The 27485-nt window shown below is 40.6% G+C and overlaps 1 protein-coding gene across 2 annotated transcripts in view; it reads right to left on the reverse strand.

Annotated features, from left to right (window-relative positions):
* Nucleotides 1–395: 395 nt before the first annotated feature.
* The window catches only part of LOC135468433 (chitin synthase chs-2-like), a 32122-nt gene continuing 5032 nt past the window's right edge, over nucleotides 396–27485 (reverse strand). The window contains exons 1-14 of one of the 2 annotated variants that reach the window (XM_064746694.1): nucleotides 24106–24346; nucleotides 15924–16005; nucleotides 14948–15279; nucleotides 14441–14636; nucleotides 13099–13239; nucleotides 11296–12389; nucleotides 10303–10545; nucleotides 9942–10024; nucleotides 9370–9472; nucleotides 9001–9154; nucleotides 8329–8451; nucleotides 8012–8147; nucleotides 6633–6833; nucleotides 396–5995 (exon numbers count right to left, since the gene is read on the reverse strand). In XM_064746694.1, the coding sequence (XP_064602764.1) occupies nucleotides 4104–5995; nucleotides 6633–6833; nucleotides 8012–8147; nucleotides 8329–8451; nucleotides 9001–9154; nucleotides 9370–9472; nucleotides 9942–10024; nucleotides 10303–10545; nucleotides 11296–12389; nucleotides 13099–13239; nucleotides 14441–14636; nucleotides 14948–15279; nucleotides 15924–16005; nucleotides 24106–24227 (4902 nt within the window). In that variant the 5' untranslated portion in view covers nucleotides 24228–24346 and the 3' untranslated portion in view covers nucleotides 396–4103. Of the gene's footprint in view, nucleotides 5996–6632; nucleotides 6834–8011; nucleotides 8148–8328; nucleotides 8452–9000; nucleotides 9155–9369; nucleotides 9473–9941; nucleotides 10025–10302; nucleotides 10546–11295; nucleotides 12390–13098; nucleotides 13240–14440; nucleotides 14637–14947; nucleotides 15280–15923; nucleotides 16006–24105; nucleotides 24347–27485 lie in introns of those variants that run through there. The other variant, XM_064746695.1, reaches the window with a different exon arrangement.

Genomic DNA, 27485 nt, shown 5'->3' on the forward strand with positions numbered 1-27485 from the left:
TGTGCATTACAAGTGTAGAGGCCAATGTCATGAGATCCAACGCTCGAGGTGTGCTAGTACCAATGTTTTAACTATTGTCACAAGGCCTAGGGGTGTGTAAGTGCAAGCGTCTAGTCCTATATTTATTTATTCATTTGTTTAACGGCATACTCAAGAACATTTCAATTCATTATGTTTGGAGGAAGCCGGCCTCGGACAAACCCACAACCACCCCAGATTGCAGGAAGACCTCCCCGAAGCTTCCCAAACCTTTAGGTCTGTAAGTACAAGTGCATAGACCTATATTACGAGGCCTAAGACTTTAAGTGTGTAAGTAGAAAATGAAAACGAATGATTTACAACCCACTCAAGTTTTTTACACTTGAGCATGGACTTAAGTACAGAAAACGCTTCTCTTTAATTTGGTACTTATCGCATGCATATTATATATGCAGATGAAGACAGACCTTACACATGTATATATGTCTAAATGGCTGTTGTATATGCATGGTTTATGAGAGCAATACGTGTTATAAAGATGTCACTTAACTTATCATTTAATCCAGCTAGGAAATCTAGAAACCTCTTCTTATGTATTCCTCTTCAACATAACCAGTTTGTTAGCTTTTGGGTTCCAAATAACCATGTTAAAGCATAAAGCAAAGTTATAACTTTGGTAATAAACCTTGTGTACATAACAGATATTGTGTTCACCGGCAAGCAAAAAGATATAACGGTTCTATACAGATATTGTCACGTGCACTAATCGTGAAACAAGTAATCTGTAAGTTTATTTGCTCAACACTTTAAAATAAAACTATTCGCTGTTCCGCTATTTAACTTACAGATGTTTGCCCAGATTTTACTGGGATGCATCTCATCGGAGGGCAAACAAGGACAGATTGATACATGGAGTCCTCACGTGCTGTGATGTGAGCGATTTATAAACCTTACATACACTGTGCAATATGAACAGTCCGGGTCACCCGCCTGTCACTGACTGCTTTCCATACCAAAGTACCCTCATAGACTCATCTAGTCCGTAATAAATTATAAATGTCAATAATACAATAAAAATGGTCACCAATAGGCCCACAATGTAAATAGCAACCTCCCTGTACATTGTGTGTAACTCCATCAATACTTTCAATACTTATACACATGGAAAAATGTTAAGTTAATAAAATAATTCTCCTCCATTAATCACGGCTTGGTGAAATGAAAATATTCCTTATTATGCAATGGACAATGACTTCTTAAAGCAATAGGTCATAAATCAAGTTCATAGAGGTATTCTTCATGAAATAATACTCTATTAGATTCAGTTCTATACAAAACTGGTTCAGACTGAAATACCACTGTTAATCTGTTTTTATACACATCTTGAGATTAAAAATTAAGGCTAATTATAAAACACATTGTCTTAAAATACAAATATTAAAAATGCTAGCATTTTCTAATCGGCAAAAAATATATGTTTAAAGCTGTGAAACAGGAATGCCAGCATCTTAGATTGTGAGGCCGCCTAATGAAACAAGAATGCCAGCATCTTAGAGTGTGAGGCCGCCTAATGAAATAGGAATGCCACATCTTAGATTGTGAGGTCGCCTAATGAAACAAGAATGCCAGCATGTTAGATTGTGAGGCCGCCTAATGAAACATGAATGCCAGCATCTTAGATTGTGAGGTCGCCTAATGAAACAGGAATACCAGCATCTTAGATTGTGAGGCCGCCTAATGAAACAAGAATGCCAGCATCTTAGAGTGTGAGGCCGCCTAATGAAATAGGAATGCCACATCTTAGATTGTGAGGTCGCCTAATGAAACAAGAATGCCAGCATGTTAGATTGTGAGGCCGCCTAATGAAACATGAATGCCAGCATCTTAGATTGTGAGGTCGCCTAATGAAACAGGAATACCAGCATCTTAGATTGTGAGGCCGCCTAATGAAACAGGAATACTGGCATCTTAGATTGTGAGGCCGCCTAATGAAACATGAATGCCAGCATCTTAGATTGTGAGGCCGAGTAAAGAGACATGAATGCCAACATTTTAGATTGTGAGGCCGCCAAATGAAAGATTTTGAACATTTATAACGCGGAACAAAACATCAAAAAGCTATAATTTTACACAAGACAGTATTAAATTAGCACATTTTCTAACCATATTGTGATGTGTTAAATTTGTAATACTTAGAAAGTGTTATTTTACCACTATGAATGCTTTCCTTCCTCCATCACTACTAAAATGTCGGATTTTAACATTTATACATAGCGTTTCAAGTTTAAGAGAGCACTTGAAAATATCCAGTTGCATCAATATTCTTAAATCATATTTATTTCAATCAAGTGTATTATGTATGAAAATGTATTAATACAAGTATATAAGGATGTAACAGTTTATACTGTGGTATAAGCTGTACAGACAGTTGTTAATGGTTACATGGCAGAACTACATGATAATGGCTCATTTATCAGATATAAACATACTAAGTCCGTTAGGATGTATCTAAATATTCAGACAGATAGCGTGCTATAACCAAGAAATCCGCAAAGGAGATATTGTATGTAATCAGCGAAATAGCCTATAAATATTGCTCCTTAAGTCTAATTGCACTTTGTATTGAGTTTTTATCCATTGAATTTAAAGAGACTATAACGTAGATTTTTAACCATAAAATTCATATCCGTAAATCAAATTAAATTTCTTTTATTTACCCTTTTCATTTGAATTTTAAAAATCTTAAATTAAGTACATAAGTATACACGAGTAATACATTAGGCAGGAATAAAGCTCACAAGAGCTTGTTCTATCCCATTAAAAATAGAATGTTAGGTAAAAGAGTATATACATAGATTAATGGTAATGATATAACAATGTGACATATATAAAGATACATGGTAACAAACAAATGTTCGCAGTAAGGAAGCATAAAAGATGTTGGAAACCTTAGGGTGAACTTTAGGGAACTTTTTTTGGTTTTTAACCTACATAAGCAACCAAAATGCGTCTTAATCAAATTGCTCAAGGAGATATATTTTAAGCCTGGATTTAAAAAGAGATGTGGAATTTATAATACGAAGAGTGGTGGGTAGTTTATTCCATTCTCGGAGCAAATTGATCTTAACGAGAAGTACAATAAGTTCGTTCTGTACATAGGTCTATTATATTCCAAACGAGTTGCTCTAGTCACATAGTAATGGGTATCAGATTGTTTTAACAGATAAGTTTGGAAGCTGGGAGAAATAAGTTCGGAATGATAAAAAAAACTTGTGTGCTAAGAGTGATACAGATATAATGTTCATCTATTGCAGTGGTAAGATGGATTGTTGATGGAACAGAGGGGACAAGTGATCATTTCTTTTTGAATGAGTGATAGTTCGAATGACGCGTTTATAAGTTTAAAATGACTGCCTTTCAGTAAATGGTATCTGTATTATTTATAGAATCAAAATGATTCTCAAGTTAGCAATTGTTAAGTGACCCGCTCTCTAAATTACAGGAACGTTAATATCTATTTTGAACGGTAACAAGTGCACAGACAAGGCTGACGTTTTGTGAAATATAATTATTTGGTTTATTCTAAAATAATAACAAATATTTGAAGGAAATTTTGGCTGATCGATCAAAAAATCTCCGCTATAACCCGTTTAAATGTGTTAGAGGTCGTGTGCCGCGAAGTGAGCCTTCTAGTTCAGTAACGATCCATATTTTACTTTGTATTATCATCTCCAGCTATCATCTCCACTATTCATCTGAGGATGATAGCTCTTGGATTTCTTCATTTAACTGCTACAGTCCTGATAAAAACATGATGTCATACCATGTATATAAATGTTTATAGTTTTATAGTAATGCTGATGCGAGTTTGGTGACAATCAGACATTCAGTAAGATTTCCAGATACAGAGTATCCCCCTGTAAAATGCTGAAATGTTTGTGAAGCAGCTAATTACTCCATGTGAATCCAACACGGAAACAAGGACAATAAAAGAGTGCTCACAGGTCGGACATAATACCTCACTGGCAATTGGGCCTTGTCTGAGATTCGTATACGTCTTATGTAATGGTGCTCTCTTATTACCATTACATCAGTATATGCAGTTTTGCGTGACAAAGGTTATCCTAGCGACGATATCTTGACATGCGTGAGATCGTTTGCTGGATACCATACTCCGGTTTATAACGCTCTAATCGTCTCAACAAGTTTTCTACAGATGTTTTTGATGGGTAACCAACGTTTGCAAAAGGCATGAAGCTTGCGGAAGAGTTCCACCCTGGCGTTCCATTGGAATTGTGGTAGCCTGGGGAGTAGGCGCTTTCTTTGTCATAGTCCCGTCCGAGAGACGGCTGTTGCTGATTTGTGTTGAAGTCCTCATCCGGATAATCGGGGGATAACTCTGATGGCGGATTGATATTCACAGTAACCGCCGATCCATGCGCTACGTCAACGTTTGCAAAACCTGCGGCGGTAAAGTTGTCAATACCTCCAAGCTTCACGAGGGCTTTCTTGCCCATCTCCTGCTTTGTATCTTGTTTGTGGCACTGGCAAATGCTAGTGGTAGAGAGGATGTGCGTGAAGGTGTCATAGCGGTGCATGAGCATAGCTCCAAACTGCAGGATGAGAATGATGGCGAATATCACCAGGAAAAGCAATCCTAGAGGTTCCATTCTCAGAACCTCATTCTTGTCGATTACAATGGTTATATTTACAAAACTCTTAACCTCCTGGAGGGCAATCATAATTACCAACCACAGTCCGTTCAGCATGAAGAAAGCGAATGACACATTATTCCTTAACTCGATCAGGTCGGCGCTGATTTTAGCCTCTTCTTCTTTGTTACTGGATAGAGGATGCAGATATTTCTCGATCAAACCATCGAAAAACTGTTTCTCCTTTTCTTCTAGTTGATCTTGCTTGCCGTCGCCTAGTTTTGGGTCTTGCAGCCATTCGTCAGGGTTAATCTCGGTCTCCGACTCGCAATCGTCGATGCCTGTGTCGTCCTGTTCGTCTGGTGGAAGTGGTTGGGGCCTGTGGGCGACGCTGACAGAGCTAATCTTCCTCTGCCGGGGACGAGCTGCCTGGGCGTTGGGGGCGCCGCCTGAACGCATCTCCCGCAGCGCCTGCAAAAACGCCAGCATAACCATGTTGTTGGCGCGAGAGTTTCTGTTGAAGATGTTAAATCGCCTCATGAAGCCCGCTGGTTGGTTCTGCTGCTGCTGCTGCTGCCCCCGAATCTCCTCTATCGCCAGTGTGATGGGGTCCTCGGGTTCGCCTCCTCCTGGGCCCCGTCCCTGGGACTTGCCGACGTCATCGATGACCACCGGCTTCTTCACCTCACGAGTGCCCCAGGACACGATGTTCAGGTTACAGATACTGTAGATCATCAGGTATATGAAGGTGGACGGTACACACAGAAAGTACAGCACTCCCCACGGCAGGTCGAACATTTCCTTAGGGTGCATAAAACCGGCAACTACGAACACACCAATCACGATGTACATAAAAATAGCATTTGGTGAGTACCAGCCATCCTGAATAATGTTTACAATTGTCCCTGCTATGACAGCCATCATGACTAATGCATAGAAAGAACTGAATACGGCGGCCACGACGAGCTGGGTGTCTGATTTGCACTTGAAACAGAGAATCACGAAGATGACGGTCGGCAGAAACGTCATACAGTACGTGAGCCAGCCGGGCACACCATAAAACACAGATTGCAGAGACGTCTGGACCATGAGCATCACAGTGGCTGGACCCAGCAGTGAGGAAGCGAGCAAGACGAACTGATAGAGCATGTAGAGATAGGAAATGTTCGGGTTTACTCTCACCGTCTCCCGAAAACTCCCTAGAAGGTCCATAATATTGGCTGTTGTGGAAGGTCCCCATCTACGCCGCTGGTTGAAAAACTCCTTGAAGGTTTCGGGAACGTAGGTAAGAGCGTCGGCCGCAGCGCAGTACTCGATCTTGTAGCCCCTCTGTAACAGTAGTGTGCATAACCACCGGTCTTCACCTAGAAACACAGAACCACAAAGAACATTAGCATTAGTCACTGGCGCCTGAGTTATTACTAGAAACTTTAGTACATGTGATTATGCAGAAGAAAAACAAGCTATTACTACAGAATTTGGCTGCAGGGAAAACCTGTCCATCGGTACACAGTCAGACAAAAAGTACTCACACCGCTTGATCAGCACTGCAGCTCCCACCCGAATAATATTCTCCATCCTTCCTAATTGGGCTTTTCATCATCAAAGACCATTGGTAACCATGTATAGGTTTGTCTTTTTTATACTAAATAAAGGATGTGATAAGGGTTGTAATCACACAGTCAGCATGGAAAATATAGCCTGTCTCTCAGATTACCGTCTTGGGTTTATTGACCTGTTCTCATATGTCATACATCTGGTTATACCAACAAGGATTTCCACCCTTGAATAGCCATTAACTTTGTTTTTTTTATGTAGGAGCTTAGCGCCGCTCTTAACATTATTATTACTACCGTGTCTCCTTCTATCAGACCTCACCGAGGTAGTGTGAAGATCACCTTAGGTATGGTTTGATTCAGGACTGAATCGTTGTCTACCGTTTTCGAGGCAGACAACCTATCCCGCTAAGTGTAGAAGCATGCATGTAAAATCTGTACGTACCCTGGTCGTATTGTAGGTAATGTCGAGCCTGGGTGGGTTTGGTGGCGTATGTCCGCATCACATTGTTGTCCATCAGGGCTAGGCCTCGGAACAGGCTAAAACATCCAGGACTGCACAAAACGCAGCCGTACATGTGCTCAGCGGCTTTCTGCAGCCAGTGCCCGATGGCATACTCAAACCTCTGGTACCACATCACAGGGCCTGACAAAACCAAACAGGCAGATAAGTACCACATTGTGAAGCCTCGGTTTAACTAACATTTCCATCAGTTAGGCTGTTTTTATCTAAGTTCAGTTTGCAACGGCAAGGCGGTAAATTGGACATTGTTAACACAAACAATGAATAATAACCAAAGTCGAGTGAAGAGAAATATGGATGTACATGTAACTCCGAATATTTTCATTCAAATCCATTATCATCACATGAGATAAGTAATGTTACAGAGAACACCCCTGGTTGTAAGGCATGATATGTTGGCAGAGTGAGTAAGTGCTTAGGGTTTAACGTCGTGCCTGACAATTTTTCAGTCATATGACGACGAGGGAGTGCATGTAATGTGCCTCCTTGGTGCAGGACGGATTTCCACAGCTCTTTTATCTAGTGTTTCTGCACTCAGACGACTTACCGAAGATAAGTAAAGCGCTCCACCCGTGCTATTATACTGATCAACTATTCCCTTAATGCTGAACGCCAAGCGAGGAAACAACTTCCTGCTTTAAGGTCTTACATTTGATCCGACCCACGATTGACCCTGGATCTACCGTCCCGCCAAAAGGGAAGCTTTGATGTGAATAACACTCATCAAGATAAACTACCATAATAAATTATATATAACCGTATTCAAAGCTGCACTCCCTCTCCGGCCGTAAGGTCTGTCACCAACCTGCGGATGGTCGTGGGTTTCCCTCGGGCTCTGCCCGGTTTCCTCCCACCATAATGCTGGCCGCCGTCGTATAAGGGAAATATTCTTGAGTACGGGGTAAATCACCAATCAAATACATAAATTCAAAGCTGCCATTCTTGTAACTATCTGAACAATGTGATAATCTTAGGCTTATCAATCAATCACGTGTCCGCCAGTTTTAGTACAAATTCTACCTATGGTGTGCCATACCTAAAAGTTTAGTTTGTTAAAAAAAAACCATTAGAAACCTGGATTGTGTGCCAGCAAACAACTATATATATACAAATATATATTTATATATATATATATATATATTCGGCTAATGTATACCCCCTCCCTCGTGTTTTGTCATACCTTATATATTATAAACCTTATATATATAGACTTAAATGACACATTAATGCTCTTCACAAAACTCTTCTGTGACTCATTTCGAGCTGTATGTAGGCGACACTCCTAAGTAATTTACACAAACCTGAACCAATTGGTTTAATCCTTCCACAAGCTGCTCCGACCTGTTTATTTTTCTTCATCATATCGACCAATAAGAGGACAGCTTCAGGTCTGAAATCTACATCGCCATCCAGAGCCAAGAGGTACGTATTCTCAGCCTGTGGAAAGTCAGGTCATGCATTAAAATGGCTGATTGGTTGATTTGGTTTCAAGTTGCTAGGGATGCATCTTTGATAGTTCTAAATCTTGTCGCAGAAATTATGCTTATTGAAACTGGAAAAGCAAATATGAATAAATTCTGGATTATTTCTTAATTAATATTACCAGAAAAGATATTACCTTTAGCTTTATTTCTGGTGGTAACTGGTCGATGACTGAATCGTAGCTATCTCGGGGACCGGTGATTGTGGCATCTGTGTCCAAGAACATCCGGTAGCCAAGGAAATAGTACATGTACATAACCTGTCAACAGTGAGTCTGAAGTTAACAGTGGCCAATATGCTGAGTGCATGGACCATAAGCCTGTGACGGTGACGTTGTCATGATACCCATGAGCTCACGACATCCGTGACACCTTTGACGTGTTAGTTACATCGTTTTAATGACAATACTTTTCATAACAAACCCAAGTCCAGCTTATGCCGGCTTCCTCCCCGACCGTACGTGGGAAGGTCTGCCTGCAACCTGCGGATGGGCTGTGACCGGTTTCCTCCAACCATAATGCTGGCCGCCGTCGTACAAGTGAAATTTTCTTCAGTACGGCGTAAAACGCCAATCAAATAAATATATAAATCACAACAAACCCTAAGTTAAATCAATATTATGACAAACCCTATAGCGGGTAGTTTGAACTTAAGATTTCTGAACGTTCAACACATGAAATGTCTCAAAACACTAAGAGCACGTATTTTCCAGCATGTACTTCATGTATAAGTTTCATGCTAAATTTTGCAGCAAACCGGGGAGTTGGGGAGGGATTCAGTCTTGACTTCACATTTTTTTTATGTTTACCTGGGACCATCTTTTTCGATGACGAATTTTGTTTTTGTCCTTGAGATGCGCGACAAGTTTGTTTCCACCGAGCAGTGTCCATTCCAGCCTGCCTCCGTATGGCGTCACCATCTTGGAGGGCGGGTCCAGGATCGTGGCCCTCTGGTGAATTTCGCTGTAAGCAACCACCGAGACATGAAAGCGATGTCTAGTGTTAACAGACAAAACTACAAAGGAGAATTTTTTCTCATATTATAGAATCAGTGGTTATGACTACTGATTTAGAGGACGGCATGCTTAAGATGATATCAATTATATATATATATGCCGTGTTTTATGCTATACTGAAGACATACAGATTAACAGAGAAATAATGGTAGGGAATGATACCTAGCGGCCTTATGAATGACGGTGACTAGCTGCTCCACAAATCCGTTAGGTTTGGAGAACCCATCTTCCGTCATATCCATGGAGTCGTCAAAGAATATGTGAGCTGAGGAAATCGCAAGTGAAAATCTATCTTTATAAATTATGCCTTTAATAGTATAGGTTATGTAACAGCGAAAACCTATGAACCACGTGAAACCACGGCGGGTGGTTATACCATGCATATGGTCCACGGCGGGTGGTTACGCCATGCATATGGTCCACTTTACACTGACATTTTGATTTACTCTATATTTATATTCTTTATTTCTCTACGTTACTCAATTCATTCAATTGTAATGTCCTTGCGTTCATTTTCATATTTTCAAAATTTTCAGTAACACCTGGCTGAAAGTTTTGGCAATAATGTTTTCAAAAATAATTGTTTACCAATGGCATTTCGTGCATTTCGGAAACATAAGCATAATATTCTTCACAATGATATATAACAACATGCAAATTCCAAATACTAAATCCACACTGGTATCATGTCAGCCATGTCAGAATCATTTAATTACCAAATAAGATTCACTCACCTTCAAATTCATAATAATCCGTATCTTTGAAATCCGTAACCATATCTCTAAAATGACGCCTGGCGCTTTGATCTCGGTCCATCCTGGTAATCACACAAGCATACAATGGTCAACAAAAGGAGAATATCCATGTCCTCATTCTAATAAAATATTACATTGTTGAAATCACCCTTATAGAAATAATCATAGGGGTGACCATCAAAGATAAAGAGTAAACAACGATCTCTAAAGTCCAAAGATCTCCTGTCAGTATGAAAACGCCTATCGCTCCTTGAAGCTCCTCCATTGCCCATTCGGTGTGCATCTTGATATAAATACTTTCTAGGGTGTTGATCTGAATTTGTAATATATGAGCAATTACCTGAAAACCGATTTCAACATCTGCACCATTTCGTTGACGTTTTCATGCCACATGGTTGCACAGATGAAAATGGTAGTGTTCGGATCATTCTCTGTTGATTGAGATGAATCTACAAACGCACTGTCATTAGAAATGTTATCTCCTTTCGTAACATCCTTCCTATCAAAATGGTCGTCCTTCCGGCGAGCGTACAGAAAAGATTGCTCGGACAAAACCGGGTCAAATACAGGAATGACGAAAAGCCTGGGGACAATCAGCATAAACAAAGTGAAACTCCGCCCTTTCGAATTCTTCTCCGACACTGAGTTATCAATTACACGGGTACACACGTGTCGTTACACTGTCCAAGTCTTCAAGCCATAATTCAGACCGTCAGTTGATGATACAGTCAAAAACCATTATTAATGCATGCATTCAGTATAATTTCAAACCTTAAGCTACATATGAGGGCTCTGCATGCCCAGAATGTCAAAGAGCTTGTTTGTTGTAGCTGAGATGTTGTTATCTATTGAGTTTTTGTGTTGGAGTCCAGCTGTCGCTGGTTCGGCTGTTTCAGTAAGCCAGGACAGGCCGGTTCCAACAAGCCATAAACCCGACCGTCATGGTCAGTGGTTGAAGCATTAAACAGAGAGCTCGTATACATGATCTATCTGGGAAAATGGACTAACAAAAAAGCCAATTGCATGTCTCATACAGGGGGGAGAAGACTAGAGAAGGGGCCACGTTCACGATGCAATGTTAAGCTGAAGACCAAAGTATTAATCTTCACAAAACAAAATACGTGTATGTGATGCCGGATGCTCAAACTTTCGTGAAATTGTACTACCACAGCATGAGATTAACTCCCAAAATTTTATCGATTTCATGCATATAATTTAATTTGGGAAAGCCCGAAATCGCTTTTTGAAATGGGCACAAGGATTTGGCATAAACTGCAGTGGTAGATGTTTATCATAAATATCTATATATAGGTAAGTTAATAACCAGACCCACCTGTTGACGAAGGCCAGTCGCTCATTATCCGGCGTCCAGATGTGGGCAGTTATCCAGATCGACGAAACCCACCAGAGTAAAGCAAACAACAGCGTTTTCAGGGTGGATTCTCCTCGCTCTTGCAGGCACTCCCACGACAGGAAATTGTCCAAGGCAGTCTTGACAGGAAAGAACTCTGAACACACCGTGGACAGCACACCCATTAGCAAAGGTGTCACCAAGAGCAGAGGAATGGCAAAGCACACTCTTTGCATGTGAAGTCTACACGCCACAGTGGCAAGATGATAGAGTACCCAGGAGGTGAACACATGGACGAGGAAAGGGACAATGAGCACCCAGTCGGAGAATATCACTGCTCCTGTGGACGCAGCGTTTGGCAGGTTTATCACAACTTCCACTAAGCTGCTGTTGTTCTGTTCAGAGGAAGAATTCAATAAAGAAATGTTCGAAATAGGATCGGCGTGATGTTTGATCTTTGAATACCATTCGCGAAATACTTTACCCATGTCCCCAAGACCTCCAAAAATTAAATATGTCACAAGCACTGTTATTATTATTTTCCACAAGCTGACTATAATATGTGTCTTTGCTCTTGCCCTGTGGAGTTTCACAACCAGACGTTTCAATGGGAGTTTGTGTGATCGAAACGAGATGTCTGTGCAGGCATACGCTTCCCACCAGCGAATAGTCAGAGCAACCAATGAGAGCTCCGTGAGTATTTTAACAGCCCAAACAGGAATGATGCTGTTGCTAGCATTAATAGTTTTGAAGCCCGTTTGATTCCTAATTTCGTCCACAACATCATTTGCTACAGTTCGACCAACATTCAGATCGAAGATGTCTTCGGAAAAGATGCAAGCAACAACAAACAGTTGCATTAAAAGAGCTAAAATATCAAAAAGTCGCAGAATAGCCCTAAATTTTGGCGAGTGCTGCCCGATGCCGTTTTGTTGGAAGCAGAATGCCTTCACAAGGGCGGGAATCTGTCCGACGGCCAGTAACAGCGCCAGAATCGTCATTGGCGGAAGTCTTGGCATCACGTACATCACAAAGAACGTTTGTCCAGCAGAATGGAATGTTTCCAGAAGAAGTACCTGTGAGAAAAGACAAGGGACAATCACTGATCGGTACGGAAACAATTCTGAAATCACAAGCTGTGGACAACTGAGTAATCCTCTAACAAGCTGCTTTCAGTTGTGTTTCACCTCATTACATCACAACTACAAAACCGTAAGGTTAAACCAAACATTATAATCATGAAGTACCCACACATATACATGAGCATTCCTCGCCACGATGTAAACATATACAAATAATGACGTAGCCCTTGATATATTGCATGCAACAAATGCGTTTGAAACAGCCTAGTGACTTGATAGAACAGGTCTCGGTCGTACCGAAGGGATGTAATACACGCCACTTGTACGAAGGGTTCTTAACGTTACGAGCACGTCGCTACCATGGCAGCTTCGTGAAACGCTGCACCCATCCTCACGAAGCTGTCTTAACGTTAAGAGCTCGCAACTAGCACGACGACGTAATGCGTACAGTACTGGTTGTCGTGGTATTTAAGTGAAAATACCGTCAAGAGTGCTTCGCGAAACCGGGCCCAGGTTGCCATTGCCGCTCGTAGGCCTAATGTCCGGGGGACTTTGTGCAAGTGGACCCAGTGCTGCAGGTATTACGTTGCCATGGTAGTTATGTTCACGTACAGTGCTACGCGTGCTCTGTAAAACTTGGCTCCAACAGATAAATATGCATATTCTACGTCCCCAATATTTCGGCGTAAATTGTTACACTTACCAGAAATCGCATTTGCTTTGTGGGTCCTGGGTCATTCCCAAACCATCCGGAGGCACAAGATATGAGGAATGAAAAACCGTGTGGGATGCACAGAATGAGCAGAAGTAGATACACCAACCCGTCCATCTCTGTTTGTTGAAACTGGTAATACCAAAAAATTCATCTAACATATAATACTAGATTAGGAAAATAAGTAAAAACTGACGCTTAGAAGGAAATGCTGTGGTCGAAACAGCCATTCGTATACTAGCCTTCAATTAAAATCGACGTTCGGGGTCAATAATCGCAAGGCCAATTCCCGGCATAACTACGTTTAACACAAACTATAAAGAAATGAGAAAATAATGGAAGTACGAAATTAGGACGGAATCATGCAAAGAGAAGCAATCGATGAAATTCTATCAATTAAATCTCTTTGAGGAATAGTAGTACATGTATAGAGAGTAAAGAAATCTCAAGCGGAGTTGTCCATATACGGTACGTGTATTTGAGCGTCGAGTTCTTCTGTAAAACGCTTGGACTTAATAAGAACCCACATACAGTTGACGCCTGAATATTTTTCCACGCATTTGTAGAATCCAATAGTTGTGGTAAAGATGTGACTGGACGGTACGGATAAAATCCTCTGGTTGAGAAAGGATTAATGTTTTTTTAAATAGTTCCTGTCGAGTATAGGTCGTTATAGAATACATTTATTTTGTGAGTTGTTGCAATGATATTTAGCTCCTCTACAAGAACTTGGTAGTTTTATTCTTGTACACAAATACAGCATAATTAGGAGCATTGTCCGCAGGACCTTTCGCACGATAGGATCTTTTAGGACTTGTTTGGCTGTTATATGAGCATTAATATTGATATGGCATATTACATGTACAACCCTTTTCAAATTAGCTAAAACCCAGTCTCAAGGACTGAAGTTTCTACTTCCTTCCACTTTGACCTGTTTCTTTGACCTTTTTCTCTCGGCTCACTATACTTTGCCCCTTACAAGCAGATTTTTGGGCCCCTTACAAGCAGATTTCAAAGATTATCATATCAAAGACATCTCAAAATCTTTAACTGCTTAGCAGATTGATACGAAATGCATGGGGGCTCTCCTATTTTGAAATACTTTGGCACAGCATTGCGAACCTAATGGTCATTTAAAATTCCTAGTATGCTGAATGTGCGATCACAGAAACAAGGAGACACAAAACTCCTGTACTTGGATCAGCTGTATAAAACTTTATAAAGTCAATGCTGATGTTACAGCTAGAATCAGAAAATGCTAATAAAGATTCGGATGTTAATTCAAAGATGACCCATAGCATTACTGATGAGGGCATAAGACCGGGCACCTTACCGTAGACATGCCTCCTAGCTGACCAGTAAGAACGAGCAGGCTTCCCTTACTGAGCATGGCTGTAGACAGAGTACCAATAAACATGAAGATGTAGGCCAGAAGCTTGGAGCTCTTCAACAGTGTCAGGAAAAAGCCTTCTGTGTTACAAGTCACTTTCTCCTTTGGGGTTGTCTTGAAAATGTCCCAGAATGGTTGTCTAGACAACAAAAATTATCCTGGTCAACATGATACACTCAGACAGGACTGATACGAGTCACCAAACTAACAACTGTTTAAAATAAAAGGGGCAGTTTGACCCATTCCTTTCGTCGTCATTTGTAACTAAACGCGTGGGCAGTGTGATTTCTAACTAGTTATTTACAGAATCCTTTGATAATCTCATATTTGTTTTTGTAGGCCTGTTTATGTAACATGTACTTTGATTTCAGTAACAAGGAAAAAAAAACATCACAGACACTGCACGAGACATAATACAGTACATGCCGTGTGTCTTCTAAAGAGACCTACCCTGCCTCTTTGGTCTCTGTTGGTGATGGTTCTTCCTGGTTGGTTGAGTTGGAGTCTTCCGTCCTCGAAGACTTTGGTTCGTGTCGGAGAGATCCAGCCGGGGTTGGTATTGGACTAGGTGCACGGCTAGCGGCACGGCTCGGAGCCCTGCTGGAGCGCGGACTGGATGAAGCGGTGACAGGGTTCTCGGGTAGATATAGCCCGTTCCTCCTGCTTGCAACCGCCGGGTTTCTTCGGTTGCTGGAACTGCGCGAGATCAAACTGACGTCACAGCTGCCTCTTCTGAGGCCATGATACGACTCCCGATCCGCCTCAGTGATTGTCTGTAGTTCCTGAAAGTAAACAGTTATTAATCAGAAACCGTTGAATTGGAATCCTGTGTTGTCAAGATTTTTTTGTCTGGAGTAGGCGAATTCTATGATTTTCAAGGCTTTCTGCGTTTTCTAGTATGTTATGAAACAGATGTTCCTGATGAGCAATTGCAGCAGAACAACATGGAATTTTACTGAAACACACATTGTTATTAAAGCGTTGAAAACTACCAGCGATGCATAGCAAACAGACATCTTGTTTATTAAGAGCGCTTACATGGTGACTACAGGAAGCCATTACCCCTACATCTTTGTTTGAATCCCATTAATAATGATGAACATGGTATTCAGTTTAATACACTTTTGATTTACAAGGAAACAGCCGATAAACCAAATTGCGGAAATATTTATTGGTTCAAAAGAAATCTTAGTTGATTCAAACACAAAGGCTTTTGTTCACACTCAAGCTGTGTCAGTTTATACAAATGTGTCTATTTTTACCAAAAGTCTTTCTTAAATTTAGAAAAAATGTATGTGTTTTCAGAGAAATCTTTGTTAGTTCAGGCGGACGGTATCAACCAGATAGCAACCACGGACAATTAATGGTCTCCATCCATGTCTTGTTTGGAAACTGCTGTGTCCATTTGTAAAGAGAAGAGACTTACAAATGGTTTGTAACCCGGAGAAATGTCATAGTCCGGCTGTGGGTTGGACGCCATCATGGCTTGCAAGGTTGGATAGCTGTGTCTGAAATAGGTATTGGATACAAATATAGCCTAATTAAGAGTTAAACTGATAACATTGTAACATTCAATGTCTGAATCACTCCATGGGTGAAGTGACTTGTATCTAAAATGAGACTTGAACACAGTGCTGTCGCCATGATGCTGATGAAATGATCGACATGGTCACATTAAAACGGGCCTACATTTATATAATCTACTTACAGTCTTCACATAAATATTGGCCTTTTCCAGTCTATAGGCTAAGGTGTTTGATAACGCGTTTGAATATGGTCATCAAGGGCATCAGTCTTCACGGTTCGCTGAATATTGGCCCTGGTTGAATTAATCACAGTCCCAACTTTCTCTATCCATAAACCGTATTTATCAAGCAACTTATGACTTAAGTCATAAATTGCAAGAGCTTAAAAAGACAAATTGAGAACAGGAACGAACTCAAATTGTGCTTGATACATTGTTCTACAGTAAAGAATCAGTGTACACATTTTAAACTTTCTAGACCACAACGTTTTAGTTGTAGCTGTGTTTGGATTTTGCACTTAAGTCTTGCACTTAAGGGAGTAAAATCTATGAGTCTAAACAGACATTCGTATACTAGCCGTCAACCAATAAGGAGGTACTGGGTTAATAATCGCAAGGCCAATTCCCAAAACGAGGTTTAACACAAAATACCAAAGAACTAACAAAGTATATAAAATACAAAAACAGGACGGAATCATGCAAAAGAGAAGCAGTCAACAGTTTTCAATGATGTGGGAAATACACTAGGTATGGTCCAGGCGACTGAGTGAAATACAGTACTGACAGTATGTACTAGACTGGATCACTGAAGTAGTATGTGCTGGATTGGATCACTGAAGTAGTATGTACTAGACTGCATCATTGGTGTATTATGTAGTAGACTGCATCACTGACGTATTATGCACTAGACTGAATCACAGAAGTAGTATGTGCGAGACAGGATCACTGAAGTAGTATGTGGTAGATTGGATCACGGAAGTACTATGTACTGGACTGGATCACTGACGTAGTATGTACTAGACTGCATCACTGAAGTAGTATGCACTAGACTAGATCAGAGAAGGAGTATGTGCTAGACTGGATCACTGAAGTAGTATGTGCTAGACTGGATCACTGACGCAGTATGTACTAGACTGGATCACGGAAGTAGTATGTGCTAGACTGGATCACTGAAGTAGTATGTGCTGGACTGGATCACTGAATTAGTATGTGCTAGACTGGATCACTGAAGTAGTATGTGTTAGACTTGATCACTGAAGGTAGTATGTACTACACTGGGTCACGGAAGTAGTATGTGCTAGACTGGATCACGGAAGTAGTATGTGCTAGACTGGATCACGGAAGTAGTATGTGCTAGACTGGATCATTGAGGAAGAATGTGATAGAATGGATCACGGAAGTAGTGTGTGCTAGACTAGATCACTGAAGTAGTGTGTACTAGACTGGATCACTGAAGAAGTATGTGCTAGACTGGATCACGGAAGTAGCATGTGCTAGACTGAATCACTGATGTAGTATGTACTAGACTGCATCACTGAAGTAGTGTGTACTAGACTGGATCACTGAAGTAGTATGTGCTAGACTGGATCACTGAAGTAATATGTGCTAGACTGGATCACTGAAGTAGTATGTGCTAGACTGGATCACTGAAGTAATATGTGCTAGACTGGATCACTGAGGAAGAATGTTCTAGACTAGATCACTGAAGTAATATGTGCTAGACTGGATCACTGATGTAGTATGTGCAGGACTAGAAGTAGTATGTGCTAGACTGGATCACTGAGGAAGAATGTGCTAGACTGGATCACTGAAGTAGTATGTGCTAGACTGGATCACTGAAGTAGTATGTGCTAGACTGGATCACTGAAGTAGTATGTGCTAGACTGGATCACTGAAGTAGTATGTGCTAGACTGGATCACTGAAGTAGCATGTGCTAGACTGGATCACTGAAGTAGTATGTGCTAGACTGGATCACTGAAGTAGTATGTGCTAGACTGGATCACTGAAGTAGTATGTGCTAGACTGGATCACTGAAGTAGTATGTGCTAGACTGGATCACTGAAGTAGTATGTGCTAGACTGGATCACTGAAGTAGCATGTGCTAGACTGGATCACTGAAGTAGTATGTGCTAGACTGGATCACTGATGTAGTATGTGCAGGACTAGAAGTAGTATGTGCTAGACTGGATCACTGAGGAAGAATGTGCTAGACTGGATCACTGAAGAAGTATGTGCTAGACTGGATCACGGAAGTAGTATGTGCTAGACTGGATCACGGAAGTAGTATGTGCTAGACTGGATCACTGAAGTAGTATGTGCTAGACTGGATCACTGATGTAGTGTGTGCTAGACTGGATCACTGAAGTAGTATGTACTAGACAGAACAGATCTAGAACAGAAGTAATAACATTCCCAAACTTCGAATGGACTTAGACCTGATCGAATATTGGTATTTGTTTTAATATATACTTCTGAGTAGTCGGTGAGGATCCATATATTATAAGTTGTATGTATAGACGTGTAGGAGAAAGGGTCAGAATCGAGTGGTGGGGTTAAGAGGCTCGTTTTTCAATCACTAGGTCACAAACGGAGTTAGCTCAGCCCCAGGCTGGAACGTGGAATCTTCGAAATTTCTCCCGATTCGATTGTCGTCGGAGTCTTGCTAGCTATAAGAGGTTGACGGCGCAAGGACGCCCTTTAGTTGGCCTGACACGAAGGTGCTTGAGATTTGTTTCAGTCTATGGCTTTCAGAACTACACATCTGTGCTCTTCCATTCACTAACCTAGATCTTTTTGGGTGTGCTGACCGCAACATGTCACATCTGTACGCTAGAAAAGCATGTTTCCTGTAATGCTGAGGAAATTCTGACTTCACCTCGTCTAGTTATTCGTGAATAGTAAAGACCATAAAGTCACAATTACACAAATATATCTTTCGCATTGTAAGCAAACGAAATTCCGGTAACCCCATTTTTCGATGCGAGTGGAACTTCTGGATCAAAACCAAAAGATTGCACCATTAAAATGGCGAATGACAAGTAGTTGTTTTATTTTGATAATGAACAGAAGGAGCTAATAGCATCTGTTGTGAAAAAGATGGTTATAATTTTGGAAAGAGCAGCAAAGTGCACCCTACCAACGGAAGATTGGAAAGTTGTGTTTGCTGGGGTGCTGTCCTAGTGGATATTTGTGTTCATTGTGGCGGTTTGGGCTACATCATTCTGGGACAATGAGATGATATAAGTTGAAACTTACTATAAGACCACGGGAAATTTTTTTTTTTGTGGAGCACAGCTTTGATAGTGCAACCGACAGGACCGAGTTGGGGGCGAGTAAATGTAAAGATTCAGAGCGGTTAATGTGGAGCTTAAGATGAAAACATGGCCAATCGATCTCAGAGCGAGATACCTCTGTACGTCACATGGGGAAAGCACTTTGGGTCCGACCACGCAGAAAACCACACCATCTTCGCCATGTTTACAGGAACATTTCGTCTATGAAGGCCATCAAAGATTTCACGTATGGCATCAGTGGGCAGACAGAGTGACCCACGTCTTGGACATTTGCCAGAGATCAGAAACACTCAAAAGATATATTAAACTTTTATTAGCAAGTTGGAAGGTTAGTAAACATTGACTAGCGATCATAATTTGGTGAAGGAAGTACCTAAATTACTTAATATAACCTAAAAGGTCATTGGCGTAAGTCTCCAAACAATAAAGAAGTAACATTATTGAAACTGCATTGAACACTCTATTGGTTATACCAGTGCAATAGGCCTACTTACTTTTATGACACCAGATTGCATTACCCTTGTAGTACTCAGTGTTGGGTATAGTGAACCTTACTTGATAGCTTATGCAATGAAGCCCTCGTAATTGTGCTCTGAAACATCTCCAAATTTCAGGACTAACCGAAAGCGAAAGTATGCCGTTTTCAAGTTTTCTTCTCCTTTAATGGAGCCACAATAGGCGACAACCACAAACCCCGCGTTTACCAGCATTCACAAGACTGTGTGACACATGGAGTTTAACGGAGCCACAATAGACGACAACCACAAATCTCACGTTTATCAGCATTCACAAGACTGTGTGACACGTGGTGTTTAATGAAGTCACAATAGGCGACAACCACAAACCTCACGTTTATCAGCATTCACATGACTGTGTGACACGTGGAGTTTAATGGATCCACAATAGACGACAACCACAAACCTCACGTTTACCAGCATTCACAAGACTGTGTGACACGTGGTGTTTAATGGAGCCACAATAGGCCACAACCACAAACCTCACGTTTATCAGCATTCACAAGACTGTGTGACACATGGTGTTTAATGGAGCCACAATAGACGACAACCACAAACATCACGTTTACCAGCATTCACAAGACTGTGTGACACATGGTGTTTAATGGATCCACAATAGACGACAACCACAAACCTCACGTTTACCAGCATTCACAAGACTGTGTGACACATGGCGTTTAATGGAGCCACAATAGACGACAACCACAAACCTCACGTTTACCAGCATTCACAAGACTGTGTGACACGTGGTGTTTAATGGAGCCACAATAGACGACAACCACAAACCCCACGTTTACCAGCATTCACAAGACTGTGTGACACATGGAGTTTAATGGAGCCACAATAGACGACAACCACAAACCCCACGTTTACCAGCATTCACAAGACTGTGTGACACGTGGTGTTTAATGGAGCCACAATAGACGACAACCACAAACATCACGTTTACCAGCATTCACAAGACTGTGTGACACGTGGAGTTTAATGGAGCCACAATAGACGACAACCAAAACCCTCACGTTTATCAGCATTCACAAGACTGTGTGACATATGGAGTTTAATGGAGCCACAATAGGCCACAACCACCAACATCACGTTTACCAGCATTCACAAGACTGTGTGACACATGGAGTTTAATGGAGCCACAATAGGCCACAACCACAAACCTCACGTTTACCAGCATTCACATGACTGTGTGACACGTGGAGTTTAATGGAAGCACAATAGACGACAACCACAAACCTCACGTTTATCAGCATTCACAAGACTGTGTGACACGTGGTGTTTAATGGAACCACAATAGGCCACAACCACAACCTCACGTTTGCTAGCATTCACAAGACTGTGTGACACGTGGTGTTTAATGGAGCCACAATAGACGACAACCACAAACCTCACGTTTACCAGCATTCACAAGACTGTGTGACACGTGGAGTTTAATGGAAGCACAATAGACGACAACCACCAACCTTACGTTTACCAGCATTCACAAGACTGTGTGAGGGTGGAGGTTCTGACGCATTTGGACAAAACAGCACTACAGAAGAGTATAGAATTTCGCTGTTTCCAAGGTACATTAGAACACTTTTTCGGGAGTGAAGTAAAATTAAATTCAAGGAGGCATGTATATGATAGTGAAATCGGGGATGACTATCGCTATCCCTTTCCTTCTAGAATCTTCATAAATTAAATAAACCTGGATTATTATTCACGATGTGATGAAATTTTAGTTGTTTCATTAGATGGCATAGTGTTATTTAGAGATTGTACTGTGAACAAGATTGCCGTTAACTTGGATTGTATTTTATATGAATAACATAAATTTTAGGTCTAAAATTGACTGACACTACTTCGGGTTCAAAACTGGGATGAATTGCACAAAGCAGTCTTTGAATTAAGTCAAAATTTAGAACTTCTTTTCTTCACCAAATAGCCGGTCTGTTTGAAGAGCTCAATAATACATCTACGTATTGATCTTCGAATTACACCATCCCACATTTGGCTGATCGTTTCAAACATTGAAATAAAGCATTCAAAAATACTTTTCAGTTTTCTTTTATATTGTAGCTAGATTTATAACATCACGCTATACACAATTCTGTCCATTTATAAATTATAAAACAAAACCAATATATCTGTTTATGTATACAGCTGATCCCAGCACCAGCAAGGTGTGAACAATCTACATACCAAATCGGCCACAAAACTAGCACAAGGTTAGCCTCACTGTGATCTGGTACTGAAAGCTAGTGATATTGTCAATGGTGACGCGCTGTCATTGAGGAATTCTCACGTATTAGGAAATGTTTACACCAATATTTTTAGGTGCAAGAAATGTATGTAATGTTTCCATCAGAATGTGACGTCGTCTGAAGGGTGGGTGCACGTGATATGTGTGATATGCCTATCACCCAGTCCGTTGTTCTTAATCCCACATAACTGATAAGGGTCATCCTAAATAGTAATTTATATCACTCTGGGTCCAAGTTGCAAAATATGCCTGTCAGTTTGTAGTCAGCTTAGCGTCCTATATACCGTCTCTTCTAACTACCGACTACAAAATGCTGAGAAAATTTTCTCATTCTTTGCTGGTCTTAACCGCTATATTGTTATACGCTAACATACATGTATATGAAAACATGAGGACAATTGGACTTTGGTATGGATATCATGATATATAACTCGTTACTGAGGTCTGGCATCACTACTCTCCTCCTGTAACTGTTAGATATTCTTGGTTTAAACAGAGGTATAATATAACTTATGTGATATTTAAGAAAATAAAATTGACATATTTTATATAATGTGAAAGTCATCATGACACCTGGAATCCTGAAACTGAAAACAACGTAGGCCTACCAAGTAGGAATTACCCACTCATTCCGCCATGATAACGGTAACCTGTGTATTTCGAAACTAAAAACTTGCTTTGTCAACGGGTATATAAAGTGTCTACTTATATCGAGCTTTATTTAATCCAAAATCATATTTCTTCATTTTAAATATAGATTGATAGAAGAATGAAACATGAATTATTTACATCATCGATGTCGGTAATTTATTTACTCACATAGGTAATTTATTTCTTGATACACGTAATTCATTTATCGATATCGATAACGTATTTCACGATTTCTGTCAATTATCGATAATTTAACTATCGATATCGATAAGTAGTTATGAATATCGGTAAATATTTATCAGTACCTATAAATTATTTATCTATATCGATAATCCTCCATTAATTTGGACCCCATACTGCTCTTCTGCAATATTTATCCATTCACATAGCTCATGGTGTCAATTTATTGCCTTCACATGTATATGATTTACTTAATATAATTGGAGTTAGTTGAACACGTTTTCTATCTTTGTAGCATTCGCCGCTTTTATCGTCGGGAGTCTCATTGTTTCAGCCTTTACAGCCTAGGCGACAAATGTCCCCCGTATTACCAACAAGTTATTCACCTCTTCATGAGAAGCTAAAGCAATTAGTACACGTATGATTAAATATCTAGGTGAGGAGAGAAACAGTTAGTTCACGGATAATTAAATATCTAGGTGAGGAGAGAAACTTGGATTTTTAAGGTGCATGTAAGGAGATCTCATCATTACACAGAATGGGTGAGATCAAAGTTAAAAGCTTAAATATTATTTTCGTCAATTTTGAAATGTTGCCTTAGTTTATAATTGCTATGCGGGGACGGCACTCAAAACTCATGCTCGTGTATGCGCTAAACCTATATATTTACTTAACACAGAATACCCGTAAATAACTTTAATAATGGTAAATCCAACATTTCGACAGTGATGAAACATGAAAGGAAAACATTTATAGATTGAACACTTCCTAAAATGTTAAAAAGTGAACTCGTTAAACAATCATAACCAATTTTTGCAATTTAACAGTATCTCGTGTCATACTAACACTTTTAGGTGTTGGAATCCGCAATATGTTTAAAATCTTTGATCTAACATTGCTACAATCTGCAAACAAGCATTTACACACGGCGTAACATCTTAAGCTTTTGTATCATTCTGATACTTGGAAAATGTTGAAATTTTAAACTTTCCTATTAAGAGAGTACCGTAAAACCTATGAAGTGTCCTAATGTGTGTATAGCTTTGTAAAAAAAGGCAATGTTATCTAAATCGGCGTCATTACAATGGATATGACCCCCCCCCCCCCATAAGGTAATGAAATAACTATTTTAATTCAATGAAAACCATCCTGGGGTTATTATTCTAAAGAACTAGTTTTGAAATGTACTCACGCTGTAGAGTAGTTAATGATAGACCACGAACCTCGTATAAACTCGTTGATTGGTGACGACAACTCGAAAATAGAAGAAGTTATTAACAGGTATATGGCACACGTCAGCCAATATAGTTCCATCCGACACAGGGACAAATAAAACAGTGCGGGCGTACAGCGCAGGTGCCGCCTAACGCAGCATACTTTCGATGATTGGACTCATCACTTGAGTACACTGACGTATCGTGTAGGCCCTATTGGTGGTTGTTTAAATACATGAAGTCAATTTTCTTGTCGGATAAAGCCTGAATATGTCGACCGTAAGCCCTAGATATAGACTATTAAGTTACTTCAAGACCGGTTATTACAATTTACCGGTTAGTTTTTTTTAATCAGCCAAGACACCCATTGGTGGAGGGCCGTTGAAACTTTGAACCTGCGGATAGGTCCTTTTATTGGAAGTATATAGGCTGTCCCATATGTGTCAGTCTCAGAGTTTGACTACAGGCCACCTGTAGATAACATTTTCAGGATAGGCCCCTACAACACTGATATAACATGCAGCGATATCCCTGAGTGATTCATGCACGTGAAGAATGACACGTGCATGACACGTACTCCAAAATTGTGGACAGCGAAGGGGAAATCCCCAAGATTATTGTCTTCTTAGCACTCAGCCATGTGTATGATCAGTTATATGTAGTGATCCGCTGATAAAGTACTAACTAGAATAGCACATAAAGCCTAAATTCTCCAGCTATACCTTAACTATATATGTCAGTTTAATAGATTTAAAAAGATGGCATGTTTTACCAAATAAAGATTCTGGTTACATTGCGCACAAATACTTTTATACTTGTATAAGATTTGGCATTGAGAACGTCTCTTGAAGCGTTGCACTCGCCGGAGAAGATCTCCCGATGACCACTGACTTCACAGACGTCCTAATGTTATAGCACGGTTGCGGCTTTGAGTCAGGCAGTTTGTCAGATACATTGTGAAGGGTGGTGGTTACCCCAGCCTCCACAGTTTCTTCTACCTATAATCACTGTCGTAAGTGAGAAAAATTCCTAATCATGACGGGAAACATCGGTGTAGATAAAAGATAAAAATATGCGAAACTAAATACTGGTAAGATGTAGGCCTATTATTCCACATGTCTGTGAAGACAGCAGTTCGCAGTTAGCAGTTAGCTATTCGCCGAGGAGCAGTCTTATTTTTGAACAGGTCCTGTCAAGTTCCCCTCTGGCTACTTATTTTATGGACTAAGTAGGAATGTTCTGGCGTGAAAAAGTGTGGCTCGGTCGGCTGAGTTAGCTATTCGTCGGATGTTGGTAACAGCGCCCCCTAGTGCCTGAGGTCAGAAATAAAGGTTCTATCGAGTAGCCAAGCTCTACAAAAATAAATGAAACTATCTTCCTGGGCAGGTGTTTAATGGCCTTTTATCTGATAAATACATACTTTTAGTGTCTTCTTTGCCTTTAAGTTTCGTTTAATCACCATGCTCTATAGTCTAGCCTGTGCTGATGCGAATCTAAGTATATGGTCTCCAATTCCAGTTCATTTACTTCCGTCTAGCTTAACCTCTGCGAACCGGAACCAGAACCAAAGGAAGCGATTGTTAATGATTTAGCGGATTTTCTGATAGAGCATGAAATCAAATGAGCAAACGGGTAGAGTTAGAGCGTGAATCTGTAAGTGTTACTTTCGTCCTGGACTAAGGAGTGGTTGGAGTGGTGTGGGGGGGGGGGGGGGGGCTTCGGTGGTCTTGAGGAGGGGGGATGATTGTTGAGGAAAAATAATCATCGTTTGAGGTGCTGGGTGCTGACGTCTGCGCTGGTGACATAAATAGAGGACGAGGGGCCGTGGTCAAGATTTATTTATTTATTTATTTATTTGATTGGTACGCCGTACTCAAGAATATTTCACTTATATTATGGTGTCAGCATTATGGTGGGTGGAAACCGGACAGAGCCCGGGGGAAACCCACGACCATCCGCAGGGTTGCTCAGGGACCTTCCCACGTGCGGCCGGAGAGGAAGCCAGCATGAGAGCTGGACTTGAACTCACAGCGACCGCATTGGTGAGAGGACTCCTGGGTCATTACGCTACGCTAGCGCGCTAACCTAACTGAGCCACCGTGGCCCCCAGTGGTCAAGAACTGGTATCAGTATTACTTTGGTAATAAAACAGCACTGTAATTAGATTGGTATTGTTGATTGTTGAAAAGCCCCAATTCAACAAGCAGACTTAATAGGGATTCTAGGGTGGAAAGCCTTATTGGTATAACCAGTTGTGTCACATAAGTGACAGGCCAACAAACATAAGACAGTCATCTGAATCTCGGAGTCGAAACTAACATTCGTACACAAACCATCAATCAAAATGAACGTTCCGGGTCAGTAATCGCAGGTCAAATCCCCGAAAACGACGTTTACACAAACCACCAAAGAACTAAGTAGGTACATAAAGTACGAAATTTGGACGGAATCCTGCAAAAAATAACCAGTCAACGGTTTTCAATGATGATGGAAAGACGTAAGGAATGTTCTGGGCGAACCAGCATACCTACGCTCAGATAAAATATTTATTTATTTATTTGATTGGTGTTTTACGCCGTACTCAAGAATATTTCACTTATACGACGGGGGAAAACCCACGACCATCCGCAGGTTGTCTGATAGAATAACTATGACACTAGTTTTTGCAGTAAGAGCTTGTGACGATGATTCTAACAAATACTACAAGGTGAGACATGTTCACGATACATATAGGACCCTTCGGTATATTGCTCTACTAGTAAGGAAAATTTACCATGTCTGTGGATGGCTGAAGCCAAAGCTGCTGATCAGATGGCAAATCTGTTACCATTGTGCTTTTAATTATAGGCCTAGAATACTGCATCTTATCACTATTCAGTTTCGCATAGTTATTTTTGGCTACAGCGATGTTTCCCGTCATGATTAGGAATTTCTCTCACTTACGACAGTGATTATGGGTAGAAGAAACTGTGGAGGCTGGGGTAACCACCACCCTTCACAATGTATCTGACAAAATGGCTGACTCACAGCCGCAGCCGCACTTTAACATTAGGACGTCTATGACGTCCGTGGTCAGCGGCCGATCGGTTCAGTGCAACGCTTTTGTCAAATGAGTCAGAGAGAGGCCCAATTCAAAATCTTATCAAAGTATAACAGTCTTTGTGCCCAAATGTAACCAGGATCTATACTTGGTAAAACATACGATGCTTCTAAATTTATTAAACTTAAATTTATAGTTAAAATATAGCTTTTGTATCCAGACTTGCCCAATATTTACGGTATCACGGTTGTCTTCATGCGTCTGCTAGTCGAATTATTTCTTATATAAATGATATTGAAATACACATGGCTGATCGGA

This window comes from Liolophura sinensis, chromosome 6 (genome assembly GCF_032854445.1).
Source record: "Liolophura sinensis isolate JHLJ2023 chromosome 6, CUHK_Ljap_v2, whole genome shotgun sequence".
Classification (NCBI taxonomy): Eukaryota; Metazoa; Mollusca; class Polyplacophora; order Chitonida; family Chitonidae; genus Liolophura; species Liolophura sinensis.